At 37.8% G+C, this 14693-nt stretch overlaps 1 protein-coding gene across 3 annotated transcripts in view; it reads left to right on the top strand.

Moving 5' to 3' along the window:
* hps5 (HPS5 biogenesis of lysosomal organelles complex 2 subunit 2) overlaps window positions 1-14244 on the top strand; it is an 18032-nt gene extending 3788 nt beyond the window's left edge. For 2 of the 3 annotated variants that reach the window (XM_043227781.1, XM_043227782.1), the window contains exons 4-23: window positions 134-198; window positions 292-484; window positions 1534-1664; window positions 2325-2540; window positions 2634-2705; window positions 2854-2942; window positions 3617-3795; window positions 3906-4064; window positions 4142-4298; window positions 5170-5281; window positions 6122-6268; window positions 6353-6421; window positions 7467-8029; window positions 8963-9083; window positions 9189-9338; window positions 9471-9590; window positions 10538-10651; window positions 10732-10838; window positions 10939-11281; window positions 12113-12704. In XM_043227781.1, coding sequence (XP_043083716.1) covers window positions 134-198; window positions 292-484; window positions 1534-1664; window positions 2325-2540; window positions 2634-2705; window positions 2854-2942; window positions 3617-3795; window positions 3906-4064; window positions 4142-4298; window positions 5170-5281; window positions 6122-6268; window positions 6353-6421; window positions 7467-8029; window positions 8963-9083; window positions 9189-9338; window positions 9471-9590; window positions 10538-10651; window positions 10732-10838; window positions 10939-11281; window positions 12113-12173 — 3168 coding nt within the window. In that variant the 3' untranslated portion in view covers window positions 12174-12704. Of the gene's footprint in view, window positions 1-133; window positions 199-291; window positions 485-1533; window positions 1665-2324; window positions 2541-2633; window positions 2706-2853; window positions 2943-3616; window positions 3796-3905; window positions 4065-4141; window positions 4299-5169; window positions 5282-6121; window positions 6269-6352; window positions 6422-7466; window positions 8030-8962; window positions 9084-9188; window positions 9339-9470; window positions 9591-10537; window positions 10652-10731; window positions 10839-10938; window positions 11282-12112; window positions 12705-14108 lie in introns of those variants that run through there. The other variant, XR_006248044.1, reaches the window with a different exon arrangement.
* The last annotated feature ends 449 nt before the right edge of the window (window positions 14245-14693 follow it).

Genomic DNA, 14693 nt, shown 5'->3' with positions numbered 1-14693 from the left:
GAAAGTGTGTGTGTGTGTGCACAGGCGACAGTGAAAATAGGGAGTCTTTACTGTCTCCAGATGCCGGTAGAGATGAATAATAATAGCCATGGCTTAAAATAACGTTTTTTTTTTATTAATTTATTTTTTGCAGGAAGGCTCAGTCACGCAGGTGTCATGCTGCCCCCATGATGAAGACTTTATCGCTGTAGCAACAAGGTAGTGATAATCATGTTTATATGCGCTCCTTTCGGTGGCCAGTTTTGCCTCTTGATGTGTGTGTGTGTGTGTGTGTGTGTGTGTGTGTCCCAGTCAGGGTTTGGTGGTGGTGTGGGAGCTGCATTTAGAGCGGCGTGGCCGTCCTGAGCGCGTCTCTGTGTCCTGGGAGCACCGGGGACAGACGGTAACATCTCTGTACTGGGACACCGCCGCCCTCCGAGTGTTTGCTGGAGATGTAGGAGGGAAAGTGTCCTGCGTCCGGGCGGGGTCGTCTAAACTCGGGAAGGTATAAGAAAGCTTTTAACACTTGACTCAGACAAGGTTTAAGCCTAGTCTTAGACTAAAATGGAAATCTGAGCTTTTTTCAACTGATAGAAACTTGCACTGAATGATCTAAAAAAAAAAAAAATGCATCTTAAGATGCACTCTAGTAATGCCTTTTTAAGGCATGTTTATAAAAATTACCTTAATGTCCTAATTCAACTCATAGCTTTGAAGTTTTATGCATGTCAGTGTAACTGTATGCTACTGTTTAAAGTTTGGGGTCTGTAAGATTTCTTTAACGTTTTTTTAAAAAAAAAAAAGCCTCTCTGCATTTAAAAAATACAGTAAAAATAGTAATATTGTAAATAGTATTACAATTTAAAAGCACTGTTTTCAGAATTTTAAATCAACAATTTATCGCATCCAAAATAAATGTTTTTGCATGCATCAAATATGTGTGTGTTATGTGTATATTTATTATGTATATATAAAGATACACACACACACACACACACACACACACACATATATATATATATATATATATATATATATATATATATATATATATATATATATATATATATAAATAAAACATAATTACATGTATGTTTATGTTTATATTATATATATAAACATGCTTAATATATAAGCATACAATATTTTATTAAATATATACATGCATGTTTGTGTATTTATATGTACATAATAAATATACACAGCAGACACACACATATTATGTACACAGATGTTTTATTTTGAATGCAATTAATCTCGATTAGCAGTAATTTAAAATAGAATTTATTCCTGTGATGCAAAGCTGAATTTTTAGCATCATTACTCCATTCTTCTTAGTCTGAAACATTATTATCATTATTATCAGTGTTTGAAACTCAAGGAATACATTTTTAACATTAACATTACAAATGTCTTTACTGTGACATTTGAGCAATTTAATGCATCTTATGCAAGTTTTGTACAGTTGAATGCATTTGAATTAAACGATAACCAGTGATCGTAATCCATGCTTGTGTGTTAATATGTGTTTCACGCGGTTTGGCATCCAAACAGGGCTCTGCGTTTGTGATCTTCCCAATTCAGACCATCACTACAGTGGATTCGCGTGTCGTTCAGCTGGGCTACTCGGACGGACACCTGGTGGTCTCGTCTCTCAGCCGCTGCTACCTGTGTGACACCGAGAGGTCTGTGTGTGTGCAGGAGATGTGGGATGTCCTGCAACTATACCAGCCATTCGTTAAATAAAGAAAGAGACATTAGAGAAACATCCCACTAGAGACATTTTAATGTTTTCTTTTCTCTTTGGTGTGTTACAAAGCTGTTAGTGTGTAGATAAGTTCCCTAAAGTCTCAAAAACCAAAGAGATATTCTTTATGAAAGTCACAGAGTGGGTTTATTTGCAAACATTTACGCGAAGAAGGCGGAGCTATTATTATATATATTACACATTTATACACATTTCCGCCACATGCTTGCCGTATTTGACCAATCACGACACACTGGGTAGCTGGCCAATCAGAGCGCGCCTCGCTTTTTTAGAACAATGAGTTTTGTTTAAATCAACCCATTTCAGGAACCGGGCTTTGAAGGGAAGCAATAATGTACAGCATGTGGAATATAATGTGTTTTTGAAACTTAAACCACACAAACGCATTGCATCACACCAAATACACAAAATAAAGTTATTTTTAGCAACGCCACGTGACACCTTTTAATCACACGTTTTTATTTGAATTAGGCTCTTTATTCGATTAAATATGATGTCAGACATTGATATGTTCAGCGTCCAAATGCATATTAATCGTAAGAAAATCGCTGTGTTCCTGTCTCCGTTCCACTCTCAGGGAGAAGTTCTGGCGCGTGGGTAATAAAGAGCGAGATGGAGAGTTCGGGGCATGTTTTCTCTCGCAGGGTCCGGCGGGTCAGCGGGGTCAGGCTCTGTTGTACTGTGCCCGGCCCGGCTCCCGCATATGGGAGGCCAGCTTCAGCGGAGAGGTCCTGAGCACACACCAGTTCAAACAGCTGCTGGCCTGCCCACCGCTGCCCCTCGTCTCTTACAAGTGAGTGTTTGTGTGCTTAACGCTGACTTGTGACCTCGTTAGTGTTTTGCTGCCCTGTATCTCTATACGTTTGTTGTGTATCTTTGTTTTCAGGAATGAGCCACTTTTCAACTCTGCACAGACGAGTCCTCAGTCTCTGGCTTTCCCAAGACTCCTCCAGTTTGGGTAACCGCTCCCTGTGCTATAATAAAACAAGACCTTTAGAGAAGACGGTCTTTCTTACCTGCTATTATGACCGTGGCGATAACGTCTCGGGTTAGAAGGGTTTTTGGGTTAATGTGTAACTTGCGCATTGCGTGCGTGTTTTTCTTAGTGATCAAAACCTGCTCACTTGGACGGATTCGGCCATCTACATCTTCACCCCTCACAGCGGTCAGGTGCTCCTGTGGACAGAGGTCAAAGGTGAGAGGTCATTGTTTAACTTATATGAGGTTGTATGAAAGTTCATAATGCACAAAAAAATCTAAACAAAAGATATTGAAGAGATATGTATGTGCATATATAGATATAATTCAGTCTATATGGAGACAAAACATTTATATATTTATAGAATTTCATATCAGTTTCAACATGAAGAGTGCTGTTTACTTGTCCAAAAATGGCCATGATTACATTAACGTAATACTATATTTAAAAAAAAAATGCCCATTAAAGGTAAAAGTCAATTTAAACTTGAAAAAGATCTTTTTTTTTTATTAGTGTGACAGAATATGAAGAATATCGGCTGTCGGCTGTCTATTGTAGTCCTCAAGATATTAGCACAATAATTAGCAGCAAAATATTTTCTAATTATCTCTTTATCTGCCTTGCAAAAATTATTGAATATAAAATAATTATATGTAAAAAAAAAAAAAAAAAAAAAAAAAAAAAAATATATATATATATATATATATATATATTAGCACCTATAAAGTAATAATAATAGAGTTAACGTAAATATGTTTTTAATAAGTAACAGTATAATTGTTTATTGTTTATGAAAAAAAAAAACCTAACTATTAAATATTGCATGTCGTCTTTTATCGTATGACTTGATTTTATAGCGCTTGGAGCTGTATCTGTCACCTTCTCTATAGATGTGGTGGAGATTTCAGTTTTCCGTAATGAGCTGTTTTGTCTGCATGGTGACGGACGTTTGTCTCACCTGTCTCTGATGTCACCTGAGCGCTGCGTGGAGCGTCTGATAAAGAGGGAGAACTGGACCCTCGCCACCACCGTCTGCTGCATGTTTCAGCACGCCATCATTACATCCAAGGTGCACATACAAACACCAACACTTTTAGTATGCATGCTGTTCTGCTTCCTTTTTTTTTTAAAAGGATTACATTGCACTCCATTCCATATAAGTATGCATTTCCTCCTTAGGCCAGGAAGTCCCTCCCCGTTGATCGCTTGGAGCAACTTAAGGCTCAGCTAAACTCCGCCTCCCAGCAGCAGCTGATTGGTCAGCTGGAGGAAGTGATCGGCAAACTGGAGCCGCTGGACTCCGCCTGCAGCAGCCGCAGGAGCAGCATTTCCTCACACGTGAGTCCAAAAACGCACAGGCTTACGTAAAAATGCACGTTTCCGAAATTAAAAACGACTCTTCCTGCCGTGCGCAGGAGAGCTTCAACGTCCTGGACTGCGGCATCTACCGCGTCATCAGCCGAAGAGGCAGCCAATCAGACGACGACGCCAGCTCCCTCGCCAACCAGTCGATGCTTGAGGAGGAGCGGCTGAAGGAGTTCAGTTTCACCGAGGAGGAGCAGGTGGAGAACGGTGAGACCGAGCCAGAGTGTACTCATAAAACCTAAAGATCGATTTCAGACCTAAAAGCGAGTTTGCAGATTCCGGCTGTCCCAGTGGAAATTATATACAGGAAGTACGCATCTCGCATTTCGTTATTGATCGGAAAGCACTGAAGCTCGTTTATGCCGTGGCATAAACAATTCTGACTTTTTTTTCCAGAGTTGTTGAAAACTCATAACTGACCCTTTGCCGGCAGTTGCTGTTTTTTTATTTCATGATTAAAAAAAACCTTTGTTTTCAGAAAAGAGATTTTATTCATAAAAATACATAAAAAAGTGAATTGGGAAATTAAACAAGGGAAACAAATGTAAAAAAATTAAGGATTATCAAACGAGAAAGCCATTTATAGCCATATAGCATATAATCGTGCACAATAAGGACGCAAATTAATTTAATTCAAATTTTCACATTCATGCCGAAAGCACAAACTCTGCACAAAGCAACAAACTTAAATGATGTTTGAATGATCAGCACGCCGACGAATGAGATTTCACCGCTTGCAGAGCTGGCAAACAAAATAAAAACCAAACCAACGATGCAGGTTGCAGCAAAACAACATAATTTATAATTTTTAATATTGTGAATTCCACTTTTTTAATGGTTTTATAGTAGTTACTGTATGTCAGTGTGTTGTATGTGAAAAAGTGTGCAATAAAATACACTAAAAACATCAAAAAGCAGTAGTTTGGTGTTTTTTAGATTTTTCTTTTTTTCCGATCATAAATATCTGCTTCATTCTTTGCTTTTGCTTAATTATCACACATCTTCTGACTTTATTCTCTCTCTCTCTCTTTCCGATCGCCTCTCCTATCATTCATCTCCTCCCTTCGCTGTCCTGAAGACTCTCAGTCCGTGCGTGGAGAGGGCGACAGGTCAGACCTCAGCTTGCAGTTTCTGCCGCTGCCTTTTCGCTCGAAACCCCCACGAGTCGCCCTGCAGGCTGTCCGAGACAGGTACACACACAGAGACACACAGACAGACACACAGACACACACAGAGACACACACACACACACACACACACACACACACACAGAGACACACAGAGACACACACACACACACAGAGACACACACACACACACACACAGACACACACACACACAGACAGAGACACACACACACACACAGACAGAGACACACACACACACAGACAGAGACACAGACAGACACACACAGACAGACACACACACACACACACAGACAGAGACACACACACACACACAGACAGAGACACACACACACACACACACAGAGACACACACACACACAGAGACACACACAGAGACACACACACACACACAGAGACACACACACACACAGACACACACACAGACAGACAGACACACACACACAGACACACACAGACACACACAGACACACACAGACACACACACACACACACACACACACACACACACACAGACAGACACACACACACACACACACACACACACACACACACACACCTGTCAAATCCACAATTTCACTTCCTCTTAAATTTCACACCAGACCCAGTTTGCTTTGCTCTGATTGGCCGGATCACTTATATTAACACACTCATTAAAATGCTGCTGATACCCGGGCTATTTTTAAAACCGTAACTTCCTGTTTTGTTTCAGTGTCACACATTTCTTTCTCATTTTATGCCTACGCCTGTGCTACGTGTTATTTCGGCTCTTAGTTTTATTTATGCAAAAACGGCTGCGTTTCATTTCCTTATTTCGTTGCCGGCGTTGATGACCATCTGAGTGTTCTGCGTCTGTGAATGTGTGTGTGTGTGTGTGTGCGCCAGTGTCTCGAGCTTTGTGAAGAAGACCACGGAGAAGATCAACACTCTTCAGATGAACACAGACCTGTGGCCTCGGCCTGACCTCAGGGAAGGGGTTCAAGGGGAAGTCACGGCCACGGCGACCCCTCTTCCAGAAGAAGTTGAGCACGAGTGAGTGACTTTCTGGCTCTTTATTGATGTTTTCTGTCCGCTGCTGTCGTTTTTATTGTGCTTTTTGATTCGTTCCTCTGTAAGGTTAAACGCTGAGCAGTCCAGCTCCGAGTCTGAGCTGCAGGAGTTGAGGACCGCCACAAAGAAAGCCATGTGAGTTTAGAGGAGCGCTGCTTCAGACTGCTGCATACAGTCGAGTCCAATTATAAGCTGTTGAATGTTTGCCTATAATACATTAATTAGAAAAGCATAAAATTATTTGGAAATTCTGGGGTGAGTAGGTTTTTTTTGTGTTTTTGTTTTTTTTGTGTAGAGAGAAATAAATACTTTTTATTAAGTATTAAGATTTTAGTTTCAAACAAATGCATTTTTTTTTTACTTTGTGTTTATTAAAAGACCCTTAAATAATAGACTATTTTAGGGTCTTTTAATAAACAGAAAGTAAAAAAGAACCCAGCATTTGTTTGAAACTAAATCTTTTATGCATCCTTTTGTAAATAAAAAGTATTCATTTCTTGTTTGAAACTAAAATGTTGGCTTCCACAAAATTATGAAGCAGCACAAACACAACATTGATAGCATCGAAAAACATGTCAGAATTAAATTACGTTTTACGAATGGGGTAAGCAAAATAATCTAATTTTAAACCGAATACCAGATTTTTTGCTAGCTTGTTGCTCGCTTAATTTTGCTGAAAACAAAACAATAATTTTAGATGTCCTGGCTGGAAAAAAAGACAGAAAAGCTAAGGAGGAGCCTTTTTTGTGGTGTAATAAATGTTTCTAGAGCGGAAAATCAGCATGTTAGATTTTCATGTGACACTGAAGAGTAATGATGCTAATAAATTCAGCTTTGCATCACAGAAATAAATAACATTTTGCGATATATTACTGGACATTTTTTTTTTTCATTGCAGTAATATTTCACAATTTATACTGTTTTTGCTGTGCAGAATTATTGAGCATAAAACAATTCAAAACGCTTCCAATCCCAAACTTACAGGTTAAAATAAATGAATGTAAAAGAGAAATGATGCACAATTATAAACAGTTGTGTTTTATCCATTTTAATAGACTGGCAGAATTTTTTTTCTAAATATTTTATATGAAATGTATGTCTTACTGTATGAAATTACAACCTAAATACTGTAGCTGCTTTTTCCGAGCTTTTTCCGCTATTGATATTTGTCTCTCTGCAGCTCTCAGATCCAGGACCCCATGGTTTTACTGGACCCTGTCTGTCTAAGCGATGTACTTCGAGAGTGGGCTCCGGTTCTGGAGAGGGTCCTGGGTCCGGAGGATCACATCAGCCTTACAGAAATAACGACTCAAGAGGAGAAGACTCTGGAGGAGGAAGAGCTTGTTTCGTCGATGTCCTGCTGTGTCGTGGTTCAGCCAGATACCTACTCTGCTAACCTGGATAAACCTGCAACCCTTACTGAAGAAGACGACGACTGTGGAGAGAGCAGCCCTTGTTCCACCGCCCCGGTCAGAGCTCCGTTCCCGCCTCTGGCCAATCATGTCGAACTAATACAGCTGTTTTCCCCCAAACCGCTGCCCCCTGACCTCCAGGCCGACCTCTCGCAGCTGGCCTGTCTTTATCTGGAGATGGGCTGTCCCGGGAGAGGAGGCATCGAAAGCGTGTGCGTGTTCCTCAGGAGGTACTTCTTCCTGTTGGACCAGGAGAGAGTGAGGAAGATGTGCATGCTGCGTTACAGAGAGCACCGCGAGGTGATGAAGGCGTATATTGCTGGCATGCTGGGTGAGCTTTTTACATAACTGTGTATTAATTGTAATAATTGGTGTGTTTAAGTCCTCCTGGGAAGTCCTGTATTCGTGAGTTGGCATAATTGCAACTCCGGGGAAAAAAAAACACACACACACACACATATACACACACACACACACACACATATATATATATATATATATATATATATATATATATATATATATATATATATATATATATATTATTTTTAACTATTTATTTTTAAATTATTTATTATATATATATATATATATATATATATATATATATTATTATTATTATTATTATTAGTTTATTAGTTTATATATAGTTTATATAGTAATTTTATGTGTGTGTGTGTGTGTGTAATGAAACTAATAAGAAATTAGTTTCTAATATAAAAATATATAAACTTATAGCAAAGGACTATATAGCATCTCAGTCAGAGTTAAAAAAAAAAATCAAGTTTATTTTCTACACCAGTGATAGCTAAAGAATTGACTTTTTTATTTATTTTTTGCTTTTTAAATATTGAATGACGTTATTTGAATCGTTAGATATTCTATCAGAATCATCCAGTACTGTGCTATTTTGTTCATGTGGCTGGATTTATAGTTAAATGAAAAAATAGTAATTTTAACAAATACAACTTTGTGGTAACATTCTTGCAGGTTGAATACAATATTAACACAATATTTCCCACATGACTTAAATGTATCAAATAAATCATTACATAGTCCAGCTTTACATTCGCTGAATTAAATTCAGTACCTTTTCATATTAATTTTGGGCTGCAATTAAACGCATGTAAAACTGTGCATAACATTAATATTATGTTTATTTTTGAATTCAGCATTATGTAATTAGCTAATATTAGACCTTCAGGGCTGGTTTATTGCGGTTCAGTCAATATTAATTCTCCTGATGTCCTGCGGTGTGTTGTAGAGTTCACTCAGGCCAGTAAGGTGGTGGAGGTGATTCAGAAAGGCGACCTGCTCAAGTCTCTGCGCAGTCTGAGAGAACTCCAGCCCTGGAACGCTCCTCTGCTGCTCTCGCACCTGTACAGGTGAGTTTACGTCACCCACCTGCCTCGTATCTATATGTCAATATGACCCGGCAGACCTGAAAATATCATTGACATTGAATATAATGGGTTTTTTTGTCTCTACAGACTCTATGATAAACACGGAGAGGTGGCTGTTCGAGCCTACCCACAGTTCTATCCCACAATCCTCCCCTCTGACGTCATGGTCATGGCTTTACCCAGCCACTTCCTGCCTTATCTGGACAATTTGGTCCAATCCCGAGCCGAGCAGCAGCGGTACGGCTGCGTTATGCAGTGTTTTATTATGTTTTATTATTAAGGTTGTAAATGAGCTATTCCTCATATACCCTGTGATGCTGCGTCCCTGGTTTAGAAAATATCAAACAAACTGTTTTTGGCGTCTGCCAGGTTGTCTTTCTTGGGCTCTCTTTTCCAGCCAGAAACCCTGCGACAGGATTGGCTGGAACTGGCACTGTCCCATGATGCCCCACAGAAGGATGACACGCTCACTGCTGACGGACAGCCCAGGTGCACAGAACAATTTATACCCAACTAGATTCCCCGACAAGCTCTTTGTCAGGTCATGTTAGCTCACGGTGCATTAACTAATGTTAACAAACACACTTTGTCATTTTAATAATGCATAAGCAAATTAGCATTATCTAATATTATTGAATGCAGTAGAACTAATGCTCATTAGTTCATGTTAACTAATGTTGTTAACTAATGAACCTTATTGTAAAGTGTTACCATTTAGTTTATTAAACTATTAATTGCAATATATAAATGTTTAAAACAGCCCTAAATTTAGTTGACATTCATTTGTGTGCTGTTTAATTTTATGAGCGAAAATTAATGATTATTATGCATTTATAGCCTTTCTATGTATACAATTTTTTTATATATACATATACACACACATATATATATATATATATATATATATATATATATATATATATATATATATATATATATATATATATATATATATATATATATATATATATATATATACAAATAATAATACACACAAATATATATACACAAATAATAATACACACAAATATATATATATATATATATATATATATTTGTGTGTATTATTATTTGTGCTAATCAAACCATTAATGGAATGAAAAATATATATATTTTTTTTTACATATGTGTGTGATTTATTAGTACACGCACACATACAGTAAATGTTTTACATGTATTTTATGTATTTATTTTATGTATTTACATATATTTATATTATTATATTTTATCACATAAAAATATATTTAATTTATACACTTACATGTTTTTCATATATATATATATATATATATATATATATATATATATATATATATATATATATATATATATATATATATATATATATATATATATATATATATATATAATATAAAAAATTAATAGATTCATGGTTATTGTTATATATACATATGATTTCTATTCCTGTGCTATAGGTGGCACTCTCATTTCTTCAGCTGGGGTTATGGTCGTCTGCTGTCTCTGCTGATTCGTCTGCCTGCTGATCTGGCCTCCAAACAGAAGATGCTGGAGATGTGCAGAGCTTACGGGTGAGCGTAGAATCAGCATGGATCGACTTGGACCGGAATGTGTAGTTGTGCACACCGTGACTGTGTCATTGGTCCCTCAGGTACTGGATGGGTTACCTGTACCTGTGCAGAGAGCTGCAGCGGCGGCCCGAGGCTTTCAGTGCCATCTGCAGACTGGACGACATGACACTACTAGAGGGGGATGACGGTACGATGCTCAAAGCTGTCCCTTCGTTTGTTTACTTCGGTTGGCTGATGCTGCGGAGTTGTTCTGTGTCTGTAATACCTCTCTCTTTGTCTTTCTGCAGGTATTGCACCTCAGTCTCTTGATGAGTGGGTGTTGCTTCTCCAGCTCTCCCAGCAAATCAGCTCGAGCAACGAAGCCCCGCCCCCTCCAGCCCCATCCGGCGGCCCCGATAGATCCTGTTCAGAAGACACTAACGGCACGAGCGATAGTTCTCCCGACCTATCAGACGCGTCGACCGACTGGAGCATTCGCATCAGCCCGGAGAACATCATCCTGTGTCTGGTGCGGGTCTTCGGGCCGGACCGGGCCCTGGCGGCCCTCCAGGAGCGCGGGATACAGGTGGATCTCAGTTCACGCTCCACCCTGGTCTGCGATCTGCTTCGTATGGCTGAAAAGCGGCAGAGGTGAGAGCGCGGAACATAATAGTGGGCTTTGCAGAACGCAGTGCGCTAGTATTCAAAGCCAAAAATATAAGTATATACTGCAAGTATGAAGTGTATACTATACTATGAAATACAAGCATTAACTATAGGTATATATAAAAGTATTTTCCAAACATTTTATCTAAATTAGCATACTAACATATCACTCATTTTCAGAAATAGAGTAGTATAGTAGTATGCCAAGATCTTTTGAAAATTGCATTCGAGTTTCAGTACATACTGCACAGTGTGCTAATATACTATTATACTGTTTTTGGAAAATACTAAGCCGTTTATAATAAATAGCAGGCAAAATGGTACTATTTCATTACTCGATAATCCTCACAACACCCTATTTTGGTTAAAAAAAAGACATTTTTTTTAATAAAACACTAGTGAGCGTACAGTATATGCTGTGCACTTTGCTGATATTCTGTTTAGTACACATTGGTTGTCTGGCGTACTAGCATACTACTTTTATTATTTCTGTCAGATGAATGTGTATTTTTAACGCACATTCACATTTAGACATTGTTAGCCACTGTTTGGAAAACAGCACCTTACATATTGTTTAAGGAAGGCAAATAATAGGTGTACAGCGCATACTGCGCTATATGCTAATACTCTGTTAATATCAGTATGCTTAATGCAATAAAATAATGGGCAGCGTAAATGATATAGTGAGCAGAATGGTCTAAAATGTCATTTTGGGAAAATGCTGTATATCTTAGTGTGTATGCATTCCATTTTAAATGTAATGCTCAACGATTTCTGTCCTCATGCATTCATTCACTCCTCGTTTCGATGTTTTAGAGCACTGCTTCAGACCATGCTGGAGCGCTGCGACCGCTTTCTGTGGTCTCAGCATGCTTGAGACCTCCAGTGCTCCTCTCAGCGTGGACGCTCTACGGATGATGAATAAAGCGGCCGCTCCGGGACCAGCTTGCTGAAGATAATGTCAGGTTTTGATGGATTGGCAGATTACGATTCACAGTTAGTTTTTTTTGTTTTTCCGCACCAGCAGTATGACTGTATTGTGCCGTAAATGATGGAAGCGCTCTTCAGTATTTTGTCTCCAGTTTGCTATTTAACAAGAAGCCGACACAGTATTAACAATGGGCTTTCTTTTTACATCGTTCATAAATCTATTTGCACATAGATGATCCTTTTGAATCGAATGCAGCAATTTATGCGAGAATGTTTTTGTCTACACTTCCGTGTTTATTAGGAAGGCCCGTGCGTTTTCATGCGCTTTTAGGACTGTGTAGAATACACGGCATGTCCTTTAAATATAAATAACTGTGAAATATATGAATTAAAAGAGTTTTTGTGCCTCAGCAGGTTTACCAGGCTGCTCTAAATGAAAACTACAATAAATATGAGTATCGTGTTCATTTATAACCGACAATATTTTTGTGAGGATTTTATTAAACCTTTTTTTTCATGCATCTGTCAAGATTTCGATGCTTCGATTTTACCGAAAAGTAGTATGCTTCTAGTTTATTTTAGTAAGTATGCTTGAGTAAAAATCAAGTATGCTTTATATAATAAGTACACTTGTAAGTGTGCAATTTCAATAATCCTAAATTGGCCCACTTTCTAGCATATAAAAGTGCAACAGTATAACAGTCGTAAACAGAGTTGAGCAATTTTAGTACACTTTGAAGTATAGTCTTAGTAAACTACTATTTAGTAGTTTAATACTGCAAATATACTTGTAGCTTTTCTTTAAGCTAACTTTACTATAGTATACTACTATGGCTCTATTTAGGTATTAATTTGTAGATATTTTGTTAAATTGATATTTAAACATACAAAAGAAAGGACGGGGTATTTGCAAAAACATTTTATTCTAGCTTCATGCAATCTTTTTTTTTTTTTAACACTTGAATGTGGGTAAATTTCATAAAAAAACAAAAATAACATTTTAATCAAAAAGCTGAAAAAACATTATTAGTTAAACATTATAGTCATTATTACACTTTATTTTATAACGTGACGGTGTCCATGCTGTTTTATTTCAGACGGGTGTGTTCTGTTTTTTAGGTTTCTTCAATCGTGTATTTTTTATTTTATTTTATTTGTATTATTTTTGGACGTTCTGTACAGATGTGTGCTAGCGCTCATCACAGGAGCGTAAGGATAACTCAAATGTATTTAGACTTTTCCCAAGTCTGTTATACTTAAATGTCCTTCAAGTATATTTCTGAGAAGTACGTAAACAGTAGACTAAAGTATACTCTCCCATTTTTTTTTTAGGTTAAAAGAAGTATGCTAATAGCACACTTGAATAGACTTCTTTGTTTGTAAGGGTTTTTGCCTTCTAGTAAAGTGTTTTGAGACCAGTGAAAAGAAAACTTTTCTTTTATAGCACTTTTATGCATCAAAAGACTTCAATTACAAAACTTGCTTTTAAAAACCAAACTACATTTTTACGTCTGTTTATATCCTAAAGGCTTTTACAGAGGGGTTTGCTTGATTGGATGCATTTTAAAATAAGTGTTTTCTGTCTATTCTAAGCATTTTCTGAATTATGAGATACCCAAAAATGCCTCCTCTATTAAAAAAAACCCTCATTTTTAAACTGACATCATCCAGCTTGTAGGTTTTTGCGCTAGAAATGTATGCGAAGCGCAATTTTCATTAAATAATAACTCATTCGTGTATTTAGGCCTATCTCTTTAGAAAACCTGCGATGCAAAAAATGTTTGCAACTATCAGTGCAATCAGCGCTCGGGCTCATTATTTTGCACTGACACTGACAACTGGACATGCTGTGCTACGCAAACACGTTTCTATCTGGTTTCAGCTTCTTTTAGGTCCGTACGGCGCGCGTGAAGTTATCGAGCGCTGCATCAGACCCGACGAGAACAACCGCCTTTTAAAGTCATCGCCCTGGAATCCCAGACGTTCTCCTCACTTTCCAATTTCTCTTATCAGGCTTTCAGAACCGGCTGTTTTTCTCTGTTGCTCCACTGACCTCTTTTCCAGGTGTGTCTTCTATCAGATGGTCTCTGCGCCAGCAGAAGTGTCATCCGCAGGTGGCCAGAAAAAGGCGGGTTACGGGAATCTTTGACGATAAACTCTAAACGTTAAAGGAGCCGTTTCCGCCACGGAATAAAAAAATTAACTTTTTATCTCACAATTCTGACCCTTTTTCTAAACTCGTTATAATGTCAGAATTGCTACCTTATATCTCGGATTTCTGACTTTATCAGAATTCAGACTTTATTGTGAGTTATAAAGTCAAAATTCAAAGTCAAAAGTCCAATTTTGAGCGAATTTTATTTTTCTCAGAATTTCTTTATATACACATACACATACACACATATACATATATACATATACACATACATATATACACATACACATATATATATATTTATACATACAC

The sequence above is a fragment of the Puntigrus tetrazona genome, chromosome 25 (genome assembly GCF_018831695.1).
Source record: "Puntigrus tetrazona isolate hp1 chromosome 25, ASM1883169v1, whole genome shotgun sequence".
In the NCBI taxonomy this organism is placed as follows: domain Eukaryota; kingdom Metazoa; phylum Chordata; class Actinopteri; order Cypriniformes; family Cyprinidae; genus Puntigrus; species Puntigrus tetrazona.
The sequence above is the reverse complement of the archived record's forward strand: the minus strand, read 5'-3'. Positions and strand labels throughout refer to the sequence as shown.